The sequence below is a fragment of the Ptychodera flava genome, chromosome 18 (genome assembly GCF_041260155.1).
Source record: "Ptychodera flava strain L36383 chromosome 18, AS_Pfla_20210202, whole genome shotgun sequence".
NCBI classification, from domain to species: Eukaryota; Metazoa; Hemichordata; class Enteropneusta; family Ptychoderidae; genus Ptychodera; species Ptychodera flava.
The window spans coordinates 17,570,786-17,597,067 of record NC_091945.1 but is presented as its reverse complement, the minus strand read 5'-3'; the positions used below and the strand labels follow the sequence as shown (position 1 = coordinate 17,597,067).

Below are 26,282 nucleotides of genomic sequence, written 5' to 3'. Positions count from 1 at the left end.
ATTACATACTAGTGGCAAGTACTCAGAGAAAGATATAATATACTAATAATACACAGAGCACGGTATGTTCATAATAGACAAGTCGTCTGACTTTTTTCGGAAGTACTTCCCATTGGTGAGAATGAATTGAAAACATTTGCAAACGTTTTACTGTGGCAGGTACAGACTTTTAAGGTGGGGGGAGGGGGCTACCCAATACCAAGAATATTGTCATTTTCTAGCTGTACCTTGTAAAATGGGTGTTCCCATGGCCAATCTACTTAATGAGATAATTTATATTTAAAAATCCATTACATCATGATTTTGAGCTCAACACATGACTTCATTGCAAATTTGACCTGTTTGTAGAAACAATAGCTATGGGTGATAAAAATATTGTTATTTCATTACAATCTTGATGCTTAGGTATCCTCCATATTTTGCAGCTGAAGGAGTTAAATACACTTGTGGAGTTTTATCTGTAAACTTGTCGAGTTTATCTGTCACCCAGGTACTAGCTACTATGGTTCTCCTTTTTATAGATCGGGACTCTTGGGCAAATATTGAATTGATGTGTTTTTTCCTTAGTCCTCCTATAAGATATTTTTGTCTGCCCCCCCCCTAATTTTTTTTTGGGGGGAAGGGGTGGTCGCCCTGAAAATCCTCCAACCCTTGAAGCAAATTCTGAACACGCCCTTAAATGGTACATGTTTCATCGAATTGAGTTTATCTGATATAATAGTGATAGTTTATTGTACCTTACTGCACTTTCTGGTAGCGTGTGTTGTGTACTAGATGATTAGTTAATTAATTAATTAATTAAAATTGTATTTTACTGTCAATAAAATACCAAAACGCGTAACAACAAATGTGAAAATAGTTTCCTTTGCACCACTGAAACCAATATAACTTTCAATTATTGTTCTTTCAATTGGTAAATAGGCCTATAAATCCGTTTTTTACAATTTTCAGAGCATTTTACTATTCACGTATGATTTTGATCAAAAAGAATAAAAAGACGGAATGAACAAGGAATTTTGATAGCGTGCAGAGTGCACGGACATACGTTAGCTGTGCCCGGCAGCTCCATGCTATTAAATACGTTTCTATTGCATTCACCTGCCTGACGTACTAGTAGTCCTGCTGACGGACATCGTCCAGCTAACAAACGCCCGTGACAAGTGCCACTCACGTTTACAAGACATCACTGACTTTCGCGAATGAACGATTTGTGTGGGCCGGGAACACGGATATGAATTCGAAAGCGAATATGAAAATAACTTTAGCGACAAAATATGTATCGTTGACTAGTCTGTGACTATAGAACATCCCGGATCGTGGGCAGGGAATGAGACAGCTGTGCTGTTACTAAAATCATCGCCCTAAAAAGTCAGGACAGTAGACACATGAAATTAAAAAAAAATGTACGATGACGCCAGATAATGATATGACCGTCTATTGAAAGGTCTGCCCTTTTCTCCGAAGGAAATTTCAACCATGCGTTGAAAAGCTTTAATGAGTGTACATCCCCTACATGCACTCGACTCAACGCCGTCACTCTAGCCGAGTAGCCTGGGTCTGAAGCATTTATATTGGTTGTATCAGTGACGGTAATTTCGCTTGCATTATACATGATTTAGTCGAGTGCCCGTGGTAATGAGGACGCAAGTTTATCGCAAAGAGGGAGAATGGCTCATTACGCTTATCTGTAGTCAGAACAGAGTAACTTTTCCAACAACAAAAAAAGAAATATGATCCAAAGGTCCACTTTATAAATTTTTGCCTACTTTAAAATTATGCGCCATCCTTTATTTTCACACTTTCACAGCTTCCTCCAATCATCCTTCCAATCGTGTTTCTTGTGTAGTGCGCCTGCGCGGGTCACCTTGAGGTCAATAAACAAAAAATGGCTACTGCAGTGGGAAAACTCAGCCTTTTGACGGCTGTCGTCTTTTCGTTAAATTTTGCCCTCTTTTGTGCGCAGCTTAATTCCTTTTTAGACTTAGAAGAAATAGACGATGTAAAGTACGGTATTGATATCGCAAACACTCCAGTCCTCATGGGACGGGTAAGTAGGAGTTCACCTCTGTCCTAGAATGTCATGTTTACCTACACCAGGTCAGTCTATTGGTCATATTCTACAGATCGCAATAATGTATATTATACTAGGCTTGACGGAGTCTCCGAGATTATCATTTTTCAACAGTAGGAAATGTCCATTTGTTAACTTTGGAAACGCCTTAACATCTGTAAAATGACGCCAATGAAATCTTTTTCGTATTATTCAATCCTTAAACTGGTAACATCATCATTTTTAGCCAAATACACAATATTTCACCGGTGCATTTAAATTTCCATATGGAATAAGTTTTAGTGCAAAACCTCTCTTACGATTTCAAGTCTCTGGGAAGGTAACGGCGATGTGAGGCTCGCAGGTGCATTGCTGTCAATATCATTTGGAGTTGTCTAATTTTTGGCATACTGTCCACTTGCACTTCCTGAAAGTCTCCAAATTCGATAGCTATTGGCAAGTATAGCTAATTCGGGGTTAAATGTCAGCCTATCAGTGTAGGAAGATACTGGGTTGTGTGCAACTTGACATGTTTTCAAAACTCTATATCATCACAGCAACATAATCTTTGGCGCCTCAAAACTTCCACCAAACCTTATTGTTACTGAATACAGAAGAGCCAGTTTATGATATTGCCTTTTGTTTATTTTCGATCAGCGTGCATGCAATGACAGTATATCTATGTTCTAAAAATTAGTTGAAATAATCAGAATAAACATCAGTGTATCGATAACATTAAATAAGAATATAAATATCTGTCAAAGCCTAACATTAATAATATATAACTCATGAAAATAATGTGTAATGATGCCATTATTTTGGCATATATATATATATATATATATATATATATATATATATATATATATATATATATATATATATATATGGAAAAACATTGAAAAGGAGGACCTGACACATATATATATATATATATATATATATATATATATATATATATATATATATATATATATATATATATATATATATATATATATATATATATATATATATGTGTGTGTGTGTGTGTACAATATATATATATGGAAAAACATTGAAAAGGAGGACCTGACACTAGAGAGTCTACATACTTCTTTTCAACATTTTTTCATTTGTTAACCCATTGCAAATGTTATTTCTCATGCTGTACTTGTATGGGAAGGGTCCTCTCAATGTACGGAATTATCCATTCAAAAATGTTGGGCAGTTACAGTCAATTTTATGCCCAAACCAAAATCCTCAATCCATGGCAGACAGTAATTTGGTACAAAATGCTATTGAGTACAAAATGATGTAGTAAGTAAGTGTTTAGCAATTACAACCTGCATTTCTATATTTTGGCGCAAAGTGTCATCTGTGTACAGGTTGACTGATCGTACAGTTTGTGTCAGTTGTTATGCTTTTAAGTTGTTTGAATGTTCTGGTCGGGATTAGGTGAGGTGATATACACATCGGTGGCCAATGCAAAGTGAGTGACTGAGTAGTCAACCATTCAACACTATCTTCTTTTGGCCGGAAAAGTATAGACAGGCAAGGAGTGAAGTGACAAGATAGCAGAATATCCATTGACACATGGTACTTGCTATTACCTTCTGGTATCATTGTGTTGGAATTCGTGTCAGGTCGGAGACACATCTACATGATCAGATACTTGGAATTATCTAGTCAGCCTACAGAAAAACAGGTTTACTATAAAGCATTTCTATTGGATTTTGCTTTTCAATTGTCTATTGATCTTTTGATATACATTATATGCTTTTGATAATCCAAATTTTAGATTCAGATGGTTGTGTATTACAATGACTGAAATTTCGCTGAGTTCATAAGATTTGAGCAGAGTACAGTTTAGTTAGAAATTGTAAGATGGAAACCAAGACTGCATACATATATATTCTTTTAAAAAAACACTAATCATGAACAAGACTATCTCTGGATATGTTTGTCATATACTATACAATAATCTATGCTGAGTCAGTTTCAGTCTGGTACATTGCCTTTACACATAGAAACTGGAAGATACAGAAGGAAGACAGCTGATAACAGAATTTTTGTTTTCTGTTGTGAAGATGTTATGAAAAATGAGTTTCACTTCCCGTTGTATTGTAATTTATAGAATGATCTCAGGGAAACGTATTTGAATTCAAATGGTATTTATCAGACTTTGTCCTTGGTTACTGAGAAAATGTAAATATTTGATTTTTACAGAATATTTAGGGTCTTGGCAACTTTATTGGAAGTAATCTTACCTATTCCCTGTTACTATTTGTAAATTAATTTGTATCATTCAAAGTGACATGTAAGCGCCCTCCTCCCCATTTGGCTTCGAGGGAAATTTATGAATATTTTATATCCTCATGTCATTATGAAAAGTAACTTAACTAACCATGACACTATTGAGACTTTAAGAAGAAAGAAGAGAAACATTACGGTAGTATTATAACTGTCCAAGGTACTGGGTAAATATCAGTATGTCTTTGCACTAACTCGAAATTGCAGTGTGCTAGCCACCTGTGCTTGGTAAACAGGAAAATGAGTCACTACCTTGACCCTTAACCCTTTTTGTGTCAACTCATTTGAAATCAGAATAAATGTCAAGGTACCCAGGAGATCAGTGTAGCACATACAGTTGTGAAATTAAGCAATAAACCCAATACAGGGCTATATACAACGAGATTTGGACCAGTTCATGACATATACGTGTGAACGATAGCAATTGCATATATGGAGTGAACAGGTCAAAACTGAGTGGTATGCCCATTGCTGAGGTGTTTTATTGCTATTATATCATAGCAGTATATTGAAATTCTGGTATGAAATGTCAAACAGGGAATTTTGCCCTAGTTGAGAGCTCGCATGTGTTCCAACCGCATTATATCACAAATATACATGTAGCATGGGTATTTTCATGTTTCTACGTATTATTGCTGTGTATCCACCATCAATACACTGGTCGGATGTACTGTTAAAGTCATTTTATAAGACGCATCTGCATTATAAGTCGCACCCACCTTTGATTGACTTGAGTAGGATGAAATCCTTAAATTTTCAAAAATGGAAAACGTATGCATTATAAGTCGCACCCATTTTCTGGCACAGCTGTCACAGTACCAGCCACCATTGAGGTTGGCTCTATTCATCAAAAGTTGAAACTTTGTTGTTCCTTTGGGATTCAATAAAATTGAAACATGTTTCTCAACCATGGGCAACCACATCCTCCAAAGGAGAGCTACCATAAGCAAACTCTTCTTGTAATTATCTTTTAAAGTTATTTAGTCTATCAGTAGCCCCCCTCCTCGAAAAAAAATAATCTGAGAATTTCCATGTTATTAGTGGTAACGCCCTCTTTAAAAATGCAAAAAGTACATATTATAAGTCGCACTCCATCTTTTGAGAAATAATTCGGGCTCAAAATTTGCAACATTATAATAAAAGACGCGTCTTATAAAATGACTTTAACGGGGTAATAGACAATGTACAATCACTATTGAGTAAAGTTAGTAAAAAAATCACAAATTTTATGCATGTCTTGGCAAGAGAAGTCAGGGACGGTCTTTAAAGTTTTCTTTTTGTCAAAATATGTCCCATGGAACATTGTAGTATGCCTTACCTTTTTGACCAACTTGACCTGATAGGGATAAATGAACCTGGCAGGAAATTGGTCAAATGATCATGCCAGAGACACATGAACAAATCTTAATTCGTTCATCATTTTTGCTCGCATTCACAGCCTTTGAAAACTGATGTTGTATATATGAAATCGCGGCACGGCCAGGAGTATGAGTGTCAGCTACCAGAGATGTCTCTGTATGAGAAACAGCAAGACGAAGACAAAGAAAATGCAGACACCAGCATTCCAGAATTGTTAAAACCATTGGAAGACAAATCATGTCTTGTGAAGGTAGCTACGAACCACTTTTAATCAGTGCTTGAAAATTTTCATCAGTGGACGCCAAGAACAGGTGGCCAAATGTAATTGTGAAATGTCATTCATAATGTCTGTTTCAGGATTACCATTCACACTTGAGGCCTGACTTAATGGTATTCATTTATGCAAATTGTATTCATGTATATTGTTTACATTTGCAAATTTTACAATAATGGCTCCTTACCGATGGAGAATATTCATGTACCTTTGATTGTGGGCTGTATATTTCCATCACAATACTAATCCTGGAAGATAATCCTGAAATGGAATTCAATTGAACAACAGCTGACAACTACAGTATACAGGGTTCACTTTTTGAATGTTTGCCTTTTTCAATTTGTCTTTATGCCTGGCTGTATGAAGTCGGTAAAACTACACAAGATGTGCTGTTTTATGTATAACTTTGTGACTGTTCATGGTGTTTACAGGCATTTAATGTAAGACTAAACCTGTATCAGGTATCTAGCTGTGTCTATCTGTCATAGCATAGGTATGTCTTGTACGCTTTAGAGGGATCAAGCAGTTCTATACTGAATTGAAGAAAGCAAAACTGAGTGATTAGTAGACTGTCCAATACAAAGAGTGATTCTTAAGTTGGAAACCCAAGGACATGTCCTTTCTCAAATAACCAATAAGAAATATCAAGATATGTGTTGAAAGCCTTGGAGATTCCCTTGCCCCTCTCCCCATGAGGACTGTTTCCATTAAACTTCAAGATATTATTATTTGTAACAATTTTTTACATCCATGGTGAAACCAATGATTATAATACAGTGCAAACATTGTGACATCTACAGAAATCACTTTATCGTTTGTGAAAACTAAAGGAAAACATTATATTGTTGTTAAATGAATAAGGGAATCCACGGGGGAACCAGTTCAAGAGGGAATAAAAATTTGAATATTTTTATCACTCAACCAGCAGAGAAAAGCTGAGCTGCTAGTTATTTTGTTTGGTACCACCTAATAAAATTTATTGACTTTTTTATCGCAGCCTAGTTCATTTGCACACAGTCCATGGAGGGACTGTAATTTGCATTCATAAAGCTGTAAATAGGTTGGGTATACATGCTTATGTTCATACAAATGGGCCAGAATATTCTCACGGAAGATACAAACATTTACATTTCAAAGCTAAACGTAGACATTGCATCTGATGAAAGATTGTTTATTTTTATGTTTATTTTTTTTTGTCAGACAAAACATTGGTGGACGTATGAGTATTGCCATGGCAAGGAGATAAAACAGTATCACCTTGAAGATGGCAATATAGTCGGTGATACCATTTACTTGGGTTATTTTGACTCAGAATTTGATTGGAAGAACCACTCCAACACAGTGAGTACTTGAACACCATGTTTATGTTTGGTGATTTCATCACAGCCTACCTGGGAAGTCTATAGGTATAGCTGTCCTGGTATTTTCTGACAAACAATATGTTTTACCATTAATCACAATCACGTCATGATGAAGGGACTTTGCATCAATTATATGTATCTCAGCTCACAAATGCTTCAAAGGGACAGTTGCTGTAACATTTGATGATATTTTTCAATATTTTTGTTTTTAATGTCAACTACACTTTCTTATTCTATTCCCCAAAGAATGTTGAACGTCCACTATTTAGCTTGTCAGCATAGCATCTATACGTGTAGAATGCACTGTTATTGTTTACATTTGGGTTCTAGTCCGGACCAGAATTCACTTGTCAACAATAACAATGCAGACACATGTACAAGCAGAGTTGACAAGCTGAATACTGTGTATCTCAACATGCTATGGGGAGTAGAGCAAGAAACTGTAGTTGACATTAAAAACAAAAGTAATGATAAAAAAATCACCAGATGTAGCTACTGACCCTCTAAATATTGTGTACCTCTAAAGAACAAGTTTGGAACAGGAAGTGACATCATAGTTTGATATTTGTTCCGGGTCCACTGTTCATCAGACCAGTCTAATTTCTCAGTCTGTCTCAAAGAGAAAAATTCACTTTGTTTCACAATGTAATTTTAGGAACTTAAAAGACACAAAGCAGGCAGATATCACAGCCAGCTCTATAAAAATGGAAGTGTTTGTGACATCACAGGAAAGCAACGAGAAGCTGAAGTCAGGGTAAGTGGAATGTACCTCTTCCATTTCCATTTTGACCCTTTGAGCGCCAAAGTCAATTTTTGTCGCCTTTATAAAAAATACTTCAGTCAATTTTTTCAGATTTTTGCCAAAAGAAACTGCAGCCAACAAAACACGATATCCATTTGGTCCAAAATTATCAAAGCAATTACAGAAAAATTCATAATAATTGGTAAAATGTTGCACTAAAATTTTGGTGGGACAAATTAAAGCACTCAAATTAATAGAATGTAGATGTCGCTGATACAACAATGACTCCAAAGTCCAGACATGTTGTATGACTTTGGCTTTGTCATTTTATCTGTTAGCCATAGAATTTTCAAATTGGAGGTCGTCAACGAATGTGCCTGAAACACAAGAAGTTGAAGAAGATAGTTGAAACACATTGAGAAACACTTCATGAAACACCTGTTGCTTTGTTTACATAATCATAGTTCCCGTGATCATACTAAAGTACTCGGAGCAGAGTTATGTTCATATGTGGGTTTTGTGAACGAAAAGTCAAAGTTTGCCGCATCAGAAATATGTCCAGAAACTAGGAAGTCTACATGTTACATAACATGATACAGTTTACCAGCAGAATAACCAATGAATCTCTTACATAATTATAATGAAATTATTAAGTAGAAGATATGGATAACATTTAGAACTTCACCTTGTCCTGAGCCAATGCCCTTCATTAGTTTTAAGGTTTAAACCTTTCATTGTCAAATTTAACTACCACGTTTAAAGGCACAATAGCTTAACTTTCAATAAAATTTCCTTTTGTTGCTGTTTTTCCCTTAAGTCTATGTTGAAATACAATTTTCATTAAAATTTCCTTTTTTTGTTTTTCCCCAAAGTCTATGTTGAAATACAACTTTCAATAAGCTTTCCTTTTCTTGCTGTTTTTCTCCGAAGTCTATGCTGAAATACAAAAAAATTAGCTATGCCAATGTGACTCGTTGTGTACATGTACAGTGTGCGATGATATTGCTGACAAATGAATTCTAGTCTGTTGTACAATTCAGTTTTGAATGATAACGCCGGATGTTATACACATACAAGCTGTAATGACAATTTGGAGACTGAGTGTTTCCACATCTCTTTTGGGCATAGAAGAAGAACTTTTCATCATTTTTTTTCCCACATAGTGAATTAAAAATAATGCGTTATTGTTTTTTTTCAGTTTCTGTGCTCTGAAGACACAGAAGACACCATCTCCAGAGTGGACGAGCCTTCCTCATGTACCTATCTACTCACAATACATACAAACAGATTATGCAAACATCCCCATCTAAGACTGCCGCCAACTCACAAACCCAGGCCAATCCTGTGCTTTCCTGCCTTGAATCATGATCAGTATGCAAAATATCTGGACAAGAAAGATGGTAAGTGTTTTTGTAGTAGTATGCCTACTTCTTGTAAGTAAAAGTTGCTTGTAAAAGCAGTACTTAAATTGTAGCCAGTCCATTCTTTGTTTTTGACATGATGGTTTTTTGTCTTGTAATTCATTTTGGTAATATTTGTAACTGTTGAATTTTAACTGTATAAATATATGAATGTAGCAAGAACTTTGGATTTTGGATAGGTATGTCTGTTCCATGCTGTTCAGTAGTTCATATTAGTCTGTCAGTTCCTGGTAAGAAGAACATCGTAAACCGTCAGGTCCTAGTATTGAGTGCTTTGGTGTCCCACAGTTCCTGGTTAGTGTTACTGAATACCTGTGTTCAGCTGTCTGTAGCTAGAGAGTTGCATTGTTTTAGCAGTCTGTCTGCTCCTGGTAAATGCAGTTGTACACATTATTAGTTTGTCAGTTCCTAACCGTGATGATTATCGTACATGGGAGATAGATGCTGAATCCTTTATGCACTTTATCACATACTTGCTTGATAAAGTTCTAATAGTGACCTCACTGAGATTTTTTCCAGTCAATATGAGATTCTGAACTTTGCACTATGAGGCATATCTTTTGTCAGTTTTGGTCAAACCTATCGAAAGATTACTTCTGTGTTTCATTTGATGTTTACTTTGTACTTCCCCTCAGGGGTGACCTGTTTTGGATTATTAATTACATTGTGATTGAATAAACATATACTTTTTAAATTAGTTTTTCAAAAGTCATTGTACATCATAATCATCATCTGTGAGTGATTAGTACCATGGTAACTGAGTTTTGAATGCTGTTATTTTGTTATTTTTTGTGAATTTTGAAAATGATACGGCATCAGCCAAGGACACGTGTCCTGAAATGTTAATTTTTACCCACGTCAGGGCTGAGAGGTCATGGTTGAATGTACATATGTTGATCAATTTCACAATTTCCTAAATATAGCTTGGCTGGATGCAGCATTAAATTTTAGAGAGAAAACATTTTTCATTACAAAGTACTTCTCTTGATGCTGCTATGCAAGTCGATCAACTGTTTAAATAGTTCCATGCAGGTCAACCTTTGGGAAGTTTTGATTCCCAAAAAGATAACAGAGTAACATATATTGATATCTCCAAGTAAATATTGTTTTGCCCGCCCCTCTTGTAGTTATATGAAAACATGACTCTGTATCAAGACAGTGTAGATGGAGACAGCTACTCAATTGATTCACCAGATATAGCTGTAAATGATACTGAAATGTAAACACAGATAGATTTTATAAGGCAGATGTGTGTGCATCTCTTATGTGTGAATGGAACCATAAGATATGTATACTAGAAAATGGCTTTAATACAAACCTTTTTTTGAGTCCACATTTCAATTACATGTATCCATATCAAAGTTGCACACACATATATACTGTCTTTGACTTAAAAAAAATGAAAATTTTACACATGAAATAAGAAATTCTAGTATCTTGTAATGTGAATTCTTGTTTTTTTTTGTCCATTTCAATGACTATTTTTGTTCCATTTAAGCATGGAGAATACATTATCTGCTTCATAGTTCAATCCAGTGTTTTATCAAAATCATAGATTAAAATTCCATCAAGTTTGTAGAGCTTACAATGTAATAATGAATATCTTGTTTACCGAATTTCTTCAACAGATGAGGAATATGAAAGGGAACAAAGGATGAAAGCTATTGAAGGTATGTTTAACACTGGCTGTGATTGGTTTGGTCCAATATGACCAACAGGTTACCAATGTTTGGTGTGATTTCTCTTACTTTGAGGCCTTTTGTCAAATCTATTTTGAAAGTTTGGAATTCCCAAGCAATGTTATCTACACAATCACTGAAAAACCTACATGTGCATATCAATGACTTTGCGAATGCTGCCCAAAAGGATTTTCTGATTTAAATCAGAGATGCTTGAAGGAAAAAAATTTTTGCAAAATTGGATCTACTTTTTGTAACAATTTTATAGTTGGTACCATGATTGAGAAAAAGTTGCTACCAACATTTTTCAAACTCCAAACATAGACACCTTCTCTCACATACAGATACAGGATGAAACCACATACAGGCTATTTCAAATATGGAATACTTTGTCAAATATCTCTCACACTATATTCTCACACTGTAAATCATATCATTGAAAACCTTGACTGTAAGTCCTTCATCTATTTATGCACACACCAAGAGAGATAAAAACGTTTGAAAAAATGATCCCTACTACTTCCTGTGATAACACTGCATGATTTCCTGATAAAATTTCCATGGTGCCTATCTTTTTGCCACATCCCAGGAAACTCTGTCTGCAATTTTTCCTGTTTATTTCCATGTTTTTATACTTATGTTTTGATTTTCTGTAATCATAGACACTCCATACAATTGTTTAGACCATAGCTGTTTTAGAAAATGACTAGAGCATGCGATGTGTACCTGGAGGAAGAAAAATTATGCTGCAAGATTGACATGTGTGATGTTCATCATCTATTCTGATTCATTGTCATTAACTCTTTGAGCGCCAAAGTAAATATTTGTCACCTTTACAAAATATACACCAGTCAATATTTTCAGATTTTTGCCAAAATTTTGATAAAAAACTGTAGCCAATGAAATGTTATGTCCATTTTGTTCAAAATTATCAAAAAAATTACTGGAAAATTCATAAAAATTGGTAAAATGTTGCACTAAAATGTTGGTGGGAAAAGTACGGCACTCACAGGGTCAAGAAGTAAAAAAATATTTTGTCTGAATGTTTCCTGACTAAACAGTCCATCCTTACTGTATCCTTGCTGTACTCTTACGAGACTTCTGAACCTGTACACCCCTGTTTCCCTGTGTATGGGTCCAACTTCAATATCGGGATCAATAGGAGCAAACCAAACCTCAGTGGTATAAGGGTTGATTTAGAAGTTGAAACAGGCTTTCTGTCCTTGCAGTGGTGTGCGTAATGAATTCAGAGACAAGTACTACCACCATATAACCAGTTAGCCTTCTATGTTTTCAGTCAAGAAAGACCATTTCAGAATGTAAAATTTCTAGCATTGTGATTTCAACTATGCTTTAGCTATATTATAGCTTTGACAATACCAGTGAATTTTTGACGTCATCCTTCAAGATTATTATTGATATTGTACCAGTATTGTGGCCCAAGATGTTTTCTAGATCTACAAATTCACTGGCATTGCCAAAACTATAAAATAATAGTAGTAATGTACCCCCTCCCGGCCCATAGTGGACTCAAGCAAACTTTGCACTCCATTATGTACTCAACTCAACCTTGTACATTATGTTGCGCAAAGTTTGCTTTCGTCCATTATTGGCTAGGAGGGGGTACAATATTGGTTAAATAATGGCCACTTTTTCATCCTTCAAAGTTGTCTAACAATAAAATTATGTTTTTGTCTTTTTAGAGGTGTTAGCCAAGCATGAAGCTGAAACAGAAAGAACTGAGAGGTTGTTGGCAGCAGCAAAGCAAGAAGTTCATGAAGAATCTCACGACATCATTGTCTCAAAGAAGGACTTGCTAAACACCATCTCCAGCAAAATACAGAGCGTCTCCCAAGTTGTGACCACGTTCGGAAAAGAATTCCTGGAAAAGGAGATGGAAAAGACGGAAGAGAATACGCTTGACGAAGCAGTGGAATATCTTTTTGAATTGTCGTATGACATCGACAAACTAGCAGAGGACTTCCTCAGCCGTGAAACTCATAAGTCATTAAAACTGCTTGGAGATAAACTAATCGAGACGGCCGATGAGCTGCATTCACTGGCCTCAAGTATTCATAACAAAAGAGATAAGAACATTTCAAAAAGAAGTTTTGAAAGACTTGCTAAACTTTATAAAGAAATTTTTAGCATGCATGCACTGTTGACACAAGTTGGAGATGATAAATTTGAGGATATCAAACAAGGTAAGTGAATTTGAATGTAGTAGCAAGACTTCAGAATTTCTGGTTTACGCTAAGCCATATTACTATGAAACATTACCCTATGGGGTATGGCTGTATTTATTTATCATGAAAGACCCCCTAAGATAGGCAGATTGTAAACATTTAGAATGAGTGTATACCTCCATGTTAACTTATGCAGATGAAGGTACAATTCAAATATTGATTATCAAATGCCGAAGCTTTCTGTGAATGTTGAGCATATCAGTCAAATTCTTGAGAGAAAAAGGTATGATATGTGATTAACATTCTATATTACACTGTTGATGTGAAACCAACATTTGCATGAAAGAAAATAGGTACAGTATACTAACCTTGATCGCAATTACATGGTATAGCAAACACATAATTTGAAGATGACTACAGAAAATTTGTCGAAATTCATACGTTTTTATCCAGTCTTTATACCAACAGCTAGTGATCTTGACCCAAGACATGTTGAAATTTTAATGCTATTCATCATAACGAGGCACCACTTGGTCAAGTGTGTATGTGAAATTTCCGTGTCAAATATGCAAAAATTTTGTACGAAATATTTTTTGCATATTCATGGTAGAACTGTGACTGCATTCATTTGCGTTCAGCCCTACGGATGATACTCTTCATTTGATAGTGGTTGTAAATATTCATTTACTAGTAGTAAATTTCAGAATAAATTTGGCAATCAGAAAAACATAAATTACCTCATATAATCATTGGTTGAGGACATACACTTTGTTGCTAATATATTGAAGTTCGTTCAGCCATTGCCTGCTTGTGGCAGATTCTCAAAGAGAAGGTTGGTACAGTTGGTTCATATGTTGTATATTTTAACCTGTTCACCCCAAACAGGTCCACACTCACCATTGATAACAATGGGTTTGGGCCCAACCATGATGGTGAAAGGAAGTCCTTTCATAAACACAGAGCCCACGCATGGACTCTCAGAGATACTGATTTGTGTGTGTTCCTTTTTGCAGGTGATGTATTAGAGGACGGTTTGCAGATTGATTTGGAGCTTGAGATGGACATTCAAGACGATGAAGATATCAAAACATGGCTGAGCAGTTTCGCTGAAACGCTGAAAAATGTTGAATCGAAACTTGTAAACCTCGAAGGCTCATCATCAGCCAAATCAAGTAAAAGGTATTGAACGCACTTCTGCGTTCTATGTTATCTGATACTGTTGAAATTACCAGTAAAACATGAAATATCTGAAGAATATCAGGATCCAGTCTACCATTTTGTGAAAATTTGGTTGTCCGAAGGTAATTCTGATGATGAGCATTAAGAAACATACCCCCCAAGAAAATATTTGTTTGTAGTATACTCTAGCTTCTCCAAGTTTTATTCTTTTGGTTCCTACAATAGAAAAATAAATAATCTGTTTGAAAAACCACAATTATTCAGTGTGTTTGGAAGTACTTTGAACTTGCATTTGATTGCTTGAAATCAATGGATTTACATGCATTGCAGTCTGGTGTACATTATTCGGTATAGAAAGAAGTGTATCAGGATTTGTGTGCCCTGGATGTACATTTACCATCTGGAAGTTTCCACTTCCAGATTGGGCTAAGGTTAGGGATAGAAATAGGGTAAAATGGCCTAGATTCAGTTCAAGACTGCTAATGTCATATAGGTTGATGACTCAATAGGCCAATCCTTGCTACAACAATTCCACTTTGGGACATACTTCAAGAAACACTTATTCGGACTCTCAAACTTTGACAGTACAGTTCTGTTTTGGTTTACCATTTGTGGAGTTCATTTTAAGCTTGTGGAGTAACTAAATGTTTTCATTGACTCATTTTTGTGAAAATCAAAAATTTAAATTTTTCCGCATAGAATTAACACGGAGATGATGGCCATTTAGAAATTCAAGATTTGGTAATTATTGGGTAATTTGTTTCTCTAGTGCCAAATTTTGCATAGTGACCCCTGATTTTTATTCTTGATTTCTTAAGAAATGATTTATGGAATGTTTTAGCAAAAGTTGAAGTCTTTCAATTTTAGGCACAAACTATCTTACAAATCTTGATATCATTCAGTGATGCAGATACAACAGTCCGAGGAACCAGTGATGATGCTGCGGATGAGGTTGCCATCGGTGATGATGATGAAGATAGTGATGATGAGAGCACTGAAAGGGAAGAGGATGAAATCTTGAAGGAAGATGAAGAGTACGATGATGATGCAGCGATGAAGGAATTTTCAGACGGACTTGCCCACATCATCCCCGATGAAACACAGAGGGAAAAGGCAGCAGCCATGTCTGAAGAAATAAAAGAAAGTGTATTACAACAATTTGATGACATTCTGACTGAGGTCAGTTCAACCACCAAGGAGTTTTCTTTCTATCCTTTTTATATTATGATGATACTTTTCATGCGTGAGCAAATCCACCAGCCCAAGTTTATATACCAAAAGTTGTAGAATGTCAAGTTCTTAACCCCAGGGTTATGTTGCTTTTTAGGTGTTTCAATACCAAGAATAAAACCCTGGGTGGGGAGGGTGTCACTCTGCAAAATATGGTGAAAAAAAATAGAAATAAGTCAGCATTTCCAGATACATAAAATTCAAAATGGCCGCCATACCTGTGTCACTATGGGAAAAATTGAAATTGTAAATTTTCACAAAAATTAGCCAGTAAAAAGAGTTTGTTCACTCCAAGAGCTTCAAAATGAGCCCCACAAGTGGTAGGCTGAAAAACGTTCTGTAGGAGTTTGAGAGTCCGAGTATCTATCCCCGAGCCACATTCTACTTTAAACCTTTCACGACCATGGTTTGTCCCAAATCCATTGTTTTCTATGGTAAAGTTGGACCTGTACACAGGGAACTGGGGGTGAAAGGGTTAAACACACAAGTTCTGGTATGCAATGCACTCAGAGTTGAAGAACCGTGTTGCCCCTATTCCATTGCTGGTGCAGAGATGAGTGCATTCTGAATAACCACTGTTTTTGTATTTCAGGCAAAGGAAGAGTTCGGTGGAGATGACAGTCTTTTCGATGACATGGACCAGAGAGAAGCTGCCCAAAAATTAGCAAAAACACTGAATAAATTGATTGACTCTCTGAAAAACAGGGAAGGTAAGATGCAATCATAGGAACACTTAATCATAGATACATTTATGAATATGCATACATAGCCTTCAAATAGTGTACTCATTTATGTATCTGAATTAATAAAATTTGAAAAAGAATGATATTGGCTACTACACGTGATTTTGATGTTATTTGAAAATTTACTGCAAGTGCTGTACAAGCTGTTGATATCAGAGTGAAAGTCAGAGGGATAGGTATCTGACCTAGTGATACAGAGAATTTGGTCACTGCGCAAAGACTTGCGGTTATGTAGACATGTAATGGTATATTGGAAAGGCTCATACAAAGAAAATATTCATCATCAGAGCTTTGCTCATAGTGTAATCAGCAACTGATGCATCTTTGACAGATTTTGTGACAACCTGCCCTGCCAGTTTTGAGAATTGTCCAGTAAACCCTACATGTACGTGACCATTTGGTTATTAGAAACAATGATTTCTGGTATTATTTACAAAACGGAAGGAAGTACTGAAAACAGAATGTAAACAATTTGCAGCTGCTGGTATGAACACTGAATGTGTTGTATATGTCATAAGCAAATGTGTGTCCCAAAAGAAGTGTGAAGTTTAGCAAGTTTTTTCAAAACATGGCCAAACTGGCTGCTCTGCTGATGTGCAGCTGGCTTGGAAGGTTATATCTGATTGGTTGTTTGTCACTATTCACAGCAACTTAGGGAGTCTATTGTGTATAATTCAATGATAGTGGTAAGATTCAGCCAACCAATTGGATAACAGCTTCCGAGGGTGTCAAAAAGGTGACAATTGAAACAGTTTGAAGCGTAAATCTGCATTTAGTGACCAAATGATGGCAGTGATGTAAGATTTGTATGTGGTGCTGCAAATAGCACAGTTGATGTGTACACCAAAGTCTGGCATTGAAAGGATAAACTTGAAACGGCATTGCCTTTCCAGCACCTTTGTTATGCATGGTATTTTGATGCCAATATAATCATCATTTGACCCTGAAATTATTGACAGATCATGCTAGATTGAGAAAAAAAGGATGAATTCAGGACGTGATCCTTAGAAGGTGACATTTCACACCAACGTCTGATTTTGAATAGAAATGCTCCAAAGATGTGTCATGCTTCTTATTGATACTTTTTCGAAGGAGTCAATGAAAGTAATTCACTAGGCTGTTGAAATGCAAACTTCTGTGCTAAGCTATGTTTTGAATTGATTTTGTGAGATCCACTTCTATTTGTAATTCCATGTTTGAATATTGACAATTTACACTAAAATAGCATGTTCAAAAAAGTGACACTGAGGTAAGACAATGTCACTTTACATTGTAACCCATTTATCACCATGGTTTAGCCCAAACCCATTGTTATCAATGGTGATTGTGGACCTGTTTAAAAGCTGTTTTTAGATAGTAGTAGAGGTGACAAAAATAGGCATTGCAGAACATGTATAAATTACATATTTTCACAGGGATAAAATGCTGGCACCATGACATCTCACATAGTTATCACACTAGACTAGGAATAAATATGGTGTTAACGGGCCAGTAGCAGTAATTTTTGGTGATTTTGTCAATATTTTTGTTTTAAATGTAAACTACAGTTTCTTGCTGTACTCCTGGAAGTATGTTGAGATACACAGTATTCAGCTTATCAACTCAACCTGTGTGTGTGTAGATTTTATCATGTCATTATTGACAAGTGAATTCTGCTTCAGACTAGAATTAAAATGTAAACAATAATAGTACATTTCATATGCTGTGTTGACAAGCTGAATAGTTTTTACTTACTTTCGAAAGTAGAAAAAGAACTTCCAATTTATGTACAAAGCAAAAATAGTGAAATAAAAACATCAAAAGTTACTGAGTACTGGCTTTTTAATTGTCAGTGGGGGTTCCTCATCTTCACTGAAGCAGGGTTCTGAAGTTGTTTACAGTAAATCACTGTCATTCTATCCATGTTTCTGTACTGACCGAATGAAAAGCTTTAGAGATATAGACTCACTAGTTGATTACAATGGAAGATGTCAGAAAAAAGTTAAGTTAGTTAAAGGCTATTTTTGCACCAATTCTTTTCTCAGAGTTAATGTCAAGTTTCAAGTGTTAGAATCAAGATATTTAGTTCAAATTTTCAGGATAACTCCCTCAGTTAATATTTTCTCCAAAGTATATAAAAATTGTATATTTGCAGCCATGATTTGAAATATGACACCAGTACATATTAAAATTTAATTTTTCATATTTTTTTTTACATATTTGAATTTAATAATAATTGGATAGTATTAATATTACCAATTTAGTTATAAATATGTTGACACTATTTATTGTAAGATTTGTACGGCAGGATTTGTAAATAAAATATGTTTTTATGATTTTACATGGATTTATATATCAAAAAATTATTAAAAATTCTTTCAAATTTCAAAATGTGATTTTTCAAAAAGTACTTCAAATGCAGGAAAATTGTGCCATACAAATCTTATCTGTAACCTTGTTAATAGGCTGTAAAAATTCCATGTCCATATCTCATTTCAAAGTTGGATAAATTGGTATACAATTATGTAGGAAAACTGTTATTCTGTCAAAAATGTTGAAAAGAAGCCATATTTGCACCCCTCTTTTGAAGTCATAGAGCAGTTTTTTGGGTTAATCTCACTTTTGACACCTCTTTGACACTCAAAGAATCTAAAAATGCATTTACAATAGCAGTCACTCACTCTGAATGCCAGCACTGCCTTGTCAAACTTTCCTGAAAAACAGCAAATAATGACTTTCCCTTTTCAAACATTTTATTAAAAGCTAGGGGACCTCTACCATAGTTAATACACTAAGGACTCCCCAACTTCTTCTTATTTGGTCAGTTTTTCAAAAGTTTTAACAGGCTATAACTCTGCAATGCCTTTGTGCCCAAATGTCTAGTTTTTTTTATTCCACAGAGAATGTTGACTACTTTTATATTTTAATAGTTTTGTTGAAATTTATAACTGACGCTCTAGCCTTTCCAACCACCTTAAATCTACTTATAGGCTTTGCTGTTCCGTTATTTTAGGATCCATGTCATGATTCCATGTACGATATTTGCAGTGTTGTATATGATCTAACCCCAAAGTGTGTCATCTTACCTTTTCTCCTGTGCAAGTTCATTGTTCTAGCTTGGTTACTGCCTAGCGGTTGACGCTGCTATGGATTGCTCACATTCCCCATCAAGATACAGTACACTGCAGCGCCCTCTATCAGAGGCAACGAAAGATTCTCTCTTTCTGCTCTGCAATGACACAGTAGTTGTGTGAGATCAAAGCTAAGGACAACATAGGGAAATGTATACAGGCAGTGCATGATTTTAGGCCTGGATCAAATGATGGTTGGATATTTCCATTGGTAACAAGTCACTGTCAAATTTAAGTAGTTGAACAATGTTCATTAAAACACACTTTGCAGAATAAACTTGTGAAGGAGATTGTGAATTAGAAATGTAAGAAAAACATTGTCCTGTTTTGTTGCAGAAAAACATGACTCATCATCTGCTGATAAAAAACAGAGTACATCAACAAACAAAAAGTCGAAACAAGACATTCTCCTTGAAGATGATGATGATGATGATGATGATGAAGAAGAGGAAGATGATTATGATGATACTGTCGATAATTTGGGTGATGAGGATGATGATAGAGTCAGAGTCAGAGTGACAAAAATCAACATCGCCGGGAAAACTGTGGAAACGGAGAGTGAAATCTACGACAGCAAGTACAAGAAGATTGAAAAAGCCGTTGAAGAACACTTAGAAAATGCAGGAATCAATCCTGATGGTAAGTGAAAGCCATTGATCATTGTCACAAAAAATATTAAATCTTGAACTATAATTGACACTTTACGTTGGATGTATCAATGACATGTTGCTCTGGACCTGTCAGTACGTGTATTAGGTTTGACCAATGTTTTTCTCATGGTTGGTTAGTGTTTTATCTGTCACAGACAGTATATTTCAGGGCCAAGGTTTTCACTGACAGTATTACTAGGGGCCAGGATATTCACTGACAGTATTACTCAGGGCCAGGGTTTTCACTGACAGTATTACTAGGGGCCAGGATTTTCACTGACAGTATTACTCAGGGCCATGGTTTTCACTGACAGTATTACTCAGGGCCAGGGCTTTCACTGACAGTATTACTTAGGGCCAGGGTTTCACTGACAGTATTATATCGGGCAATGGTTTTTCACTGACAGTATTACTCAGGGCCAGGGTTTTCACTGACAGTATTACTCAGGGCCATGGTTTTCACTGACAGTATTACTCAGGGCCATGGTTTTCACTGACAGTATTACTCAGGGCCAGGGTTTTCACTGACAGTATTACTCAGGGCCAGGGTTTTCACTGACAGTATTACTCAGGGCCAGGGTTTTCACTGACAGTATTACTCAGGGCCAGGGTTTTCACTGACAGTATTACTCAGGGCCAGGGTTTTCACTGACAGTATTACTCAGGGCCAGGGCTTTCACTGACAATATTACTTAGGGCCAGGGTTTTCACTGACAGTATTACTCAGGGCCAGGCTATTCACTGACAGTGTTACTCTGAGCTAGGGTTTTCACTAACAATATTATTCTAGGTCTAAGATTTCACTGACTGTGTTAAGTTACCTATGGCTACGGTTTTCACCAACAACGTTACTTCAGACCAGAATTTAACTGATAATATTTTCTTTTGATTTAATCATAATTTTGTTACTGTAGCACTCAGAATGCTAAAAAGATTTTGTTTCTTTTTCTAGGAAAAATTGAGGTGAAAATTATTTCATATGATCCACATGAAGATGACAGTGGTGTGACTGTGTTGTCTGAAGAAGAAAGCTCATATTTTAAAAATATGATTGTGGGGATATTGGTAAGTGCAAAAGTTATCGTGAAAGTTGTCAACCTCAAAGCTGTATCACTGCGTTTTATTATTCCCAGTGATGTATGCCTAAAGCTCAAAGCGTTCCCCAGAAATACCTGGACTGATTCTTAGCTCTGAAGTACAACAGAATCAAGGAAGTTACTAGAGTCAGTTGCAGCCAGCTGTTGTTGGTTAAGCTGCCTTTGTAAACTTTTTAGCCAACTTTCTCTGTCACTTTATTTCAGTTCACAGTTCAAAGGTCATACATAAGGCATAGCGTCAAGTTTGTTCCTGTACAGCACTACAGTACATAGTGCAGCGAACAGTTATTAGTAAACTTAAAAATTAGTTGTCTGTGAAGCATTTCAGTATAAATAAACAACAATTCACTACTTTTGATTTTGTAAACACTAAGATGCATTCCCTGCCTGTGTACTGCATTGTCTAAAGTTCCTTTGGCACGTCATGTTAAATGTTGATTTTTACTTTTTTCCCAGTATTTTGATGCAAGATCCATTTGGTCCATGTACAGCTATAATATGACTCCTATATAAACTTCTAACTCCCTTTTTTTAACGCTGTCTTCTTATCTTGAACGTAAGCTGTTCATGCATGCAGTGTAGCATGATAGAGATTTCAGGAACTCAAGTCTTACCCGTATTTGTGAGCGCATTGGATATATTTTGATTGTTATCACAGGGCGGTGGGAAGGAATCAAGCCAAGAAGAGCAGAGACAACAACGATTAGAAGAAAATTACAATCTGGTTTGGTCAGAGTCAGATTCCACGTATCATCAGAGATCAGAAGACAATGAATAGTCATTCCTGGATCTCTCCACAATGTCAAACAAGAGCAACTGACGCCACTCAGAACATTGCAATTCATTGCCGCCATGTTGAGGGATTGACTCTCCCCACAGACTTTCAATGGACAAGGTTTATTTATTATATTCAAGCATGAATTGATACCAACTTTTTCTTGGCCAAGCACAAATTTACAAAGACTGAAGATTTTATGAAGACATTTAAATGGATTCTAATAGTTGAATTTTCAAATTGGGAATTACTAATTACAATAGGCAATTGATCTGAATACATTTCAAATTCTTTTCTGATCAAAAAAGTACATACAAATAGATTATAAGCAGAAAAACTTCCTCTAAATTGCTGTCTATTTTAAAGTTCCTATGTCCACAGTGAATTCAGATTTCAAGACGTTGTTGTGTCTTTTTAAGTTGTACAAAATGTGAAGTAAGGGTTTTTGCAGATTTAGCTATGTGCATCTGTCATGGTTTCCAGGACAATAATACTCTTGACATGATGGAACTGATTTCTCTAATATTTTGCCACAGCACACCACAATTTTTGTGAGCATGTTGATTTGTTTTCGCATCATGACATCTTGAAGGGCATTTTGTCAGACTTGTAAGTCACTTGCTTTCAGAGTTGGTACAAGGGAAGTACAGTAATGACATATGGTACATACTCATGTGAAGTTGTTTTGTGATACAATCCAATATGACTGACAGGCAGCCATCTTATGATGATTTATTTCTCCATACCTGACATACGTTTTATCAATTTCTTTTGAAACTAGTTGAAGCAAGATACACTATGACTCTCAAATGCACTTTGGTTTCGTTCTTTGATTTAACCCTTTCACCACCATGGTTTAGCCCAAGCCCATTGTTAGCAATGGTGATTGTGGACTAATTTACAGGGAATTGGGGGTGAACAGGTTAATATAGTTGCCAAGCTGCCTTTTATAATAATGACTTTGTCATGTCAGAAAAGTCTGAAGTTACATCATTCTAAATTGATAAAAAGAAAACATGGTGTAACCATGACAACATGCTATTTGCATGTCCAAGGTTTCTGTCAACCAGTGTGGATTCCGAAGCCAGTTTAGTTGACAGCCCCGGGCTAAAATACACCACATGACAGTACATTATGGCTTTCACATTGATATCTCTGATACTACCCTTGTATCACAACTGTTTCACAGTCACCGCAGTCCAACTAATACATGCAGTAAACATTAGACAGAACCACAGGGGATTATGTCATTGACAGTGACTTCTCGTACCAGTTATCTTAACCACAGGGGAGTATGTCATTGACAGTGACTTCTCGTACCAGTTATCTTAACCACAGGGGAGTATGTCATTGACAGTGACTTCTTGTACCAGTTATCTTCAGATCCAAAGACTGTTTTTCCTCGGGAAAGTCTTACTTTCATGGTGAATACAGAAGTTTATGACAAATATCAAGGTTGACTTGCTCGTGGAAATCCCTGAAATTTGGATCTCCATTCAAATTTTGAGTCTTTTGAACCTCCTCTAAAAATACTTTACTGCCTGTGAAAAAAGTGAAATGTGAAATTCACTCCTTTAAAGTCTTAGAAAATTGATTTAGCTGCAACTTAAATTATTTTGTTGATGTTAAATTGATGATCATCTTGTGAAACAATTATTCCGTAATACCTCCTGGAAAATGTCACCTTTTCACCTCAAACATTCCCAAAAAACTGCCATAAAAAAGGTCAGGAAAGTCAGGAGTAAATCTCAGTGACTTTGAGTATACAAGCGTTGATGCAACATTGAGAGTTAGTGGTCAGCTATGCAATCTTTCAGGCTCCCAGTACATTGAATGTCTGCCCCAAATGACACTACATTTTACAGAGCCATGCAAAGAAAGACACAACAAATGTAGGAGTATTCTAGTGAACCACGGTGTGAACATGGGACTGACAGGCTAAAATAACCACCATGTCTTTGGTTTGCAGACTATGCCATGACCTACAAACCAAAGATTTCATACCGGTAAAGTAGACTAAATGCCTATGTTTCGCTCAACCACTTTACAAACTCATAGTGGCTGACTCGTCAACTCGTACACGATCAATTCCTAGAATCTAGACTTTGATTAACAAGCAAACTGAAGGCATCGCCAAATATGAATTACTGCCTCTGATAATGTTTCCAAAAGCTGAATGGAGACAGATTACTTCTTTCAACACTTTGAAGGGGGTGTATTGAGTAAGTGGAATATCCTTAACCTCTGACCCTCTTGCCTTGCTATTGTAAATAAAGATTTTGTCAATAATGTAATAAATTTATTTCTCCTATGACATAAATTGTGTCTGTGTGACTGTAATTATGTTAAAGACACTACATTTTTGTCAGCCTGGATTCTCTGTTTGGCAGGGTGACATTGTGCAGCCACTTGGAGGTCCTGACCTTGTGTAAGCTGATGGGACACATTGGAGAGGTCAACTGAAAGGCACAGTCGGTGTGGAGTTTTCAGAGTTGCAAAAGCCACAAACATTTTCGTTAAAGGCTCAGTAGCTGTAACGTTTCATGACTTTTCACTTTTTTTGTTGCTGATCTCAACTACAGGTTCTTGTTCTAGTCCCCAAAGCATGTTGAGATACACAGTATTCAGCTTGTCAACTCAGTCTATACAGGTTTAAACTGCATTGATATTGTTGAATTCTGGTCTGGACTGGAATTCAAATGAAAAAAAATAACAACCAAGTTAAATAGCAGGAGTTCCAGCATTCTTTGGGAGTAGGACAAGAACTTGCAACTGGCATACAAAACAAAAATATCGACAAAATCACCAAAAATCACAACTTATGGCTCTTGAATCAATTTAGAAGTCCCTTACCTGAGACAAAGCCTCGAAACATAAAGAATGGTCAGTACATGATATCTGTAACTGATAAACAAAATGATGACATAGTTTCTTGTATCTGCTAAAAATTTATGCAAATGATCAGATTGCACCTACCATAAACTTCAGTGTGTATTACAGCAAGGCTGTTGAAAATGAATACAAGTATTTCTCCTGGTGAGTTTCACCATTACCAAAGTGAATTCAGTTGAAAATTTGTTGGTTTTTTGATTCATAGAAATCAAACCATCATCCACAAGTTTCTTTGGATTTTATTTGAAAATTATCTGTTCATGGTTTGAATATTGAAGTTGTTTCTTCAAATATCAAAGCTATCTCTTATTATTGGCGTTGGCTTTGAACTATATTTCTCATCTTGTTGGAAATGTCTGGGCACAAAGAGACGTCCAACAAAATTCAATCTGGTAAAGAAAAAAGGATTTACCAAAGCAATTGATGATCATGAACATTGTCAATAACAGCATCTTTTATTCATCTATGAACTAGCTTGACCTCAGGACAGATTACTGACCACCAACTGAAGACAGAGGACAGACTCCATTGTGAAGGGTTGCGATAGGCATCCACACATTCATGTATCATTGTATGTCTTTCAGTTCCAGCATGGTTACGTCCATGGTTCTAAGGGCTAACCTCTGATCACAAGATGTTAAACATAATTTCTGCATTTAGATCCTGGATTTGGATGTCAAATTGAGTGTATTATTCTGTCATGGTGAAGAAACTTTCACCATTCTTCAAACCAATTTGACAACCTGCTCTTCATTTTCACAAATAGCGGATATACAGCCTTACAAGGATTCCAAATTCATGTTGTACATCCCTGATCTCTTACTGAGTAAAGCAAACAGTAATTGTACCATTGAGGGCGCTTCTTGTACTCGAAGCGTTTTCAGTATGTCCCATGTTTGGCTTGAGTGTCAACTTAAAATTAGTTGAATTTTGCAAAAGTTTGACCATTCAGAAATAAGGAAACTGACACATAACTGAAGACTTTCAAAAAAGTGCATGACACCAAATACCCTTACAAAGACAACTTTCAAAATTTTTTTTTATTCACCATTTATACAACTTTAATTTTGATCCGATGGCATGGCGCTATTGTCCAAATTCAATAGCAGCAAAGATTTTTACATTTGATCACAACGAAATTCAGTGATGTCTAAGTACACATTCTGTGTCACAACCAAGCAGTGTTGGTGTTGACAGCATTCGGGAAATATTGGTCAGAAAGATGGACTTGTTCCCAACCTG

The 26,282-nt window shown here is 36.0% G+C and overlaps 1 protein-coding gene and 1 long non-coding RNA gene across 2 annotated transcripts in view; one reads left to right on the top strand and one right to left on the bottom strand.

Annotated features, from left to right (window-relative positions):
- Positions 1-26,282, bottom strand: part of LOC139117045 (uncharacterized) — a 75,565-nt gene that overhangs the window by 48,676 nt on the left and 607 nt on the right. The gene's annotated exons all lie outside the window — the stretch shown is intronic.
- On the top strand, positions 1,863-24,468 carry LOC139117044 (protein OS-9-like). Its single transcript, XM_070679863.1, has 13 exons — positions 1,863-2,047; positions 5,781-5,951; positions 7,176-7,316; positions 7,992-8,090; positions 9,277-9,478; positions 11,128-11,169; positions 12,882-13,382; positions 14,378-14,543; positions 15,446-15,722; positions 16,366-16,483; positions 19,963-20,265; positions 21,229-21,341; positions 22,032-24,468. The coding sequence occupies exons 1-13, from the start codon at positions 1,886-1,888 to the stop codon at positions 22,149-22,151; spliced, it is 2,415 nt and encodes an 804-aa protein (XP_070535964.1). The 5' UTR covers positions 1,863-1,885; the 3' UTR covers positions 22,152-24,468.

Coding starts and splice junctions, on each gene's coding strand:
- LOC139117044 (XM_070679863.1), top strand. CDS start 1,886: ATGGCTACTGCAGTGGGAAAACTCAGCCTTTTGACGGCTGTCGTCTTT. Junction 5,952..7,175: donor ACAAATCATGTCTTGTGAAG/GTAGCTACGAAC, acceptor TTTTTTTGTCAG/ACAAAACATTGGTGGACGTA. Junction 14,544..15,445: donor TCAGCCAAATCAAGTAAAAG/GTATTGAACGCA, acceptor GATATCATTCAG/TGATGCAGATACAACAGTCC.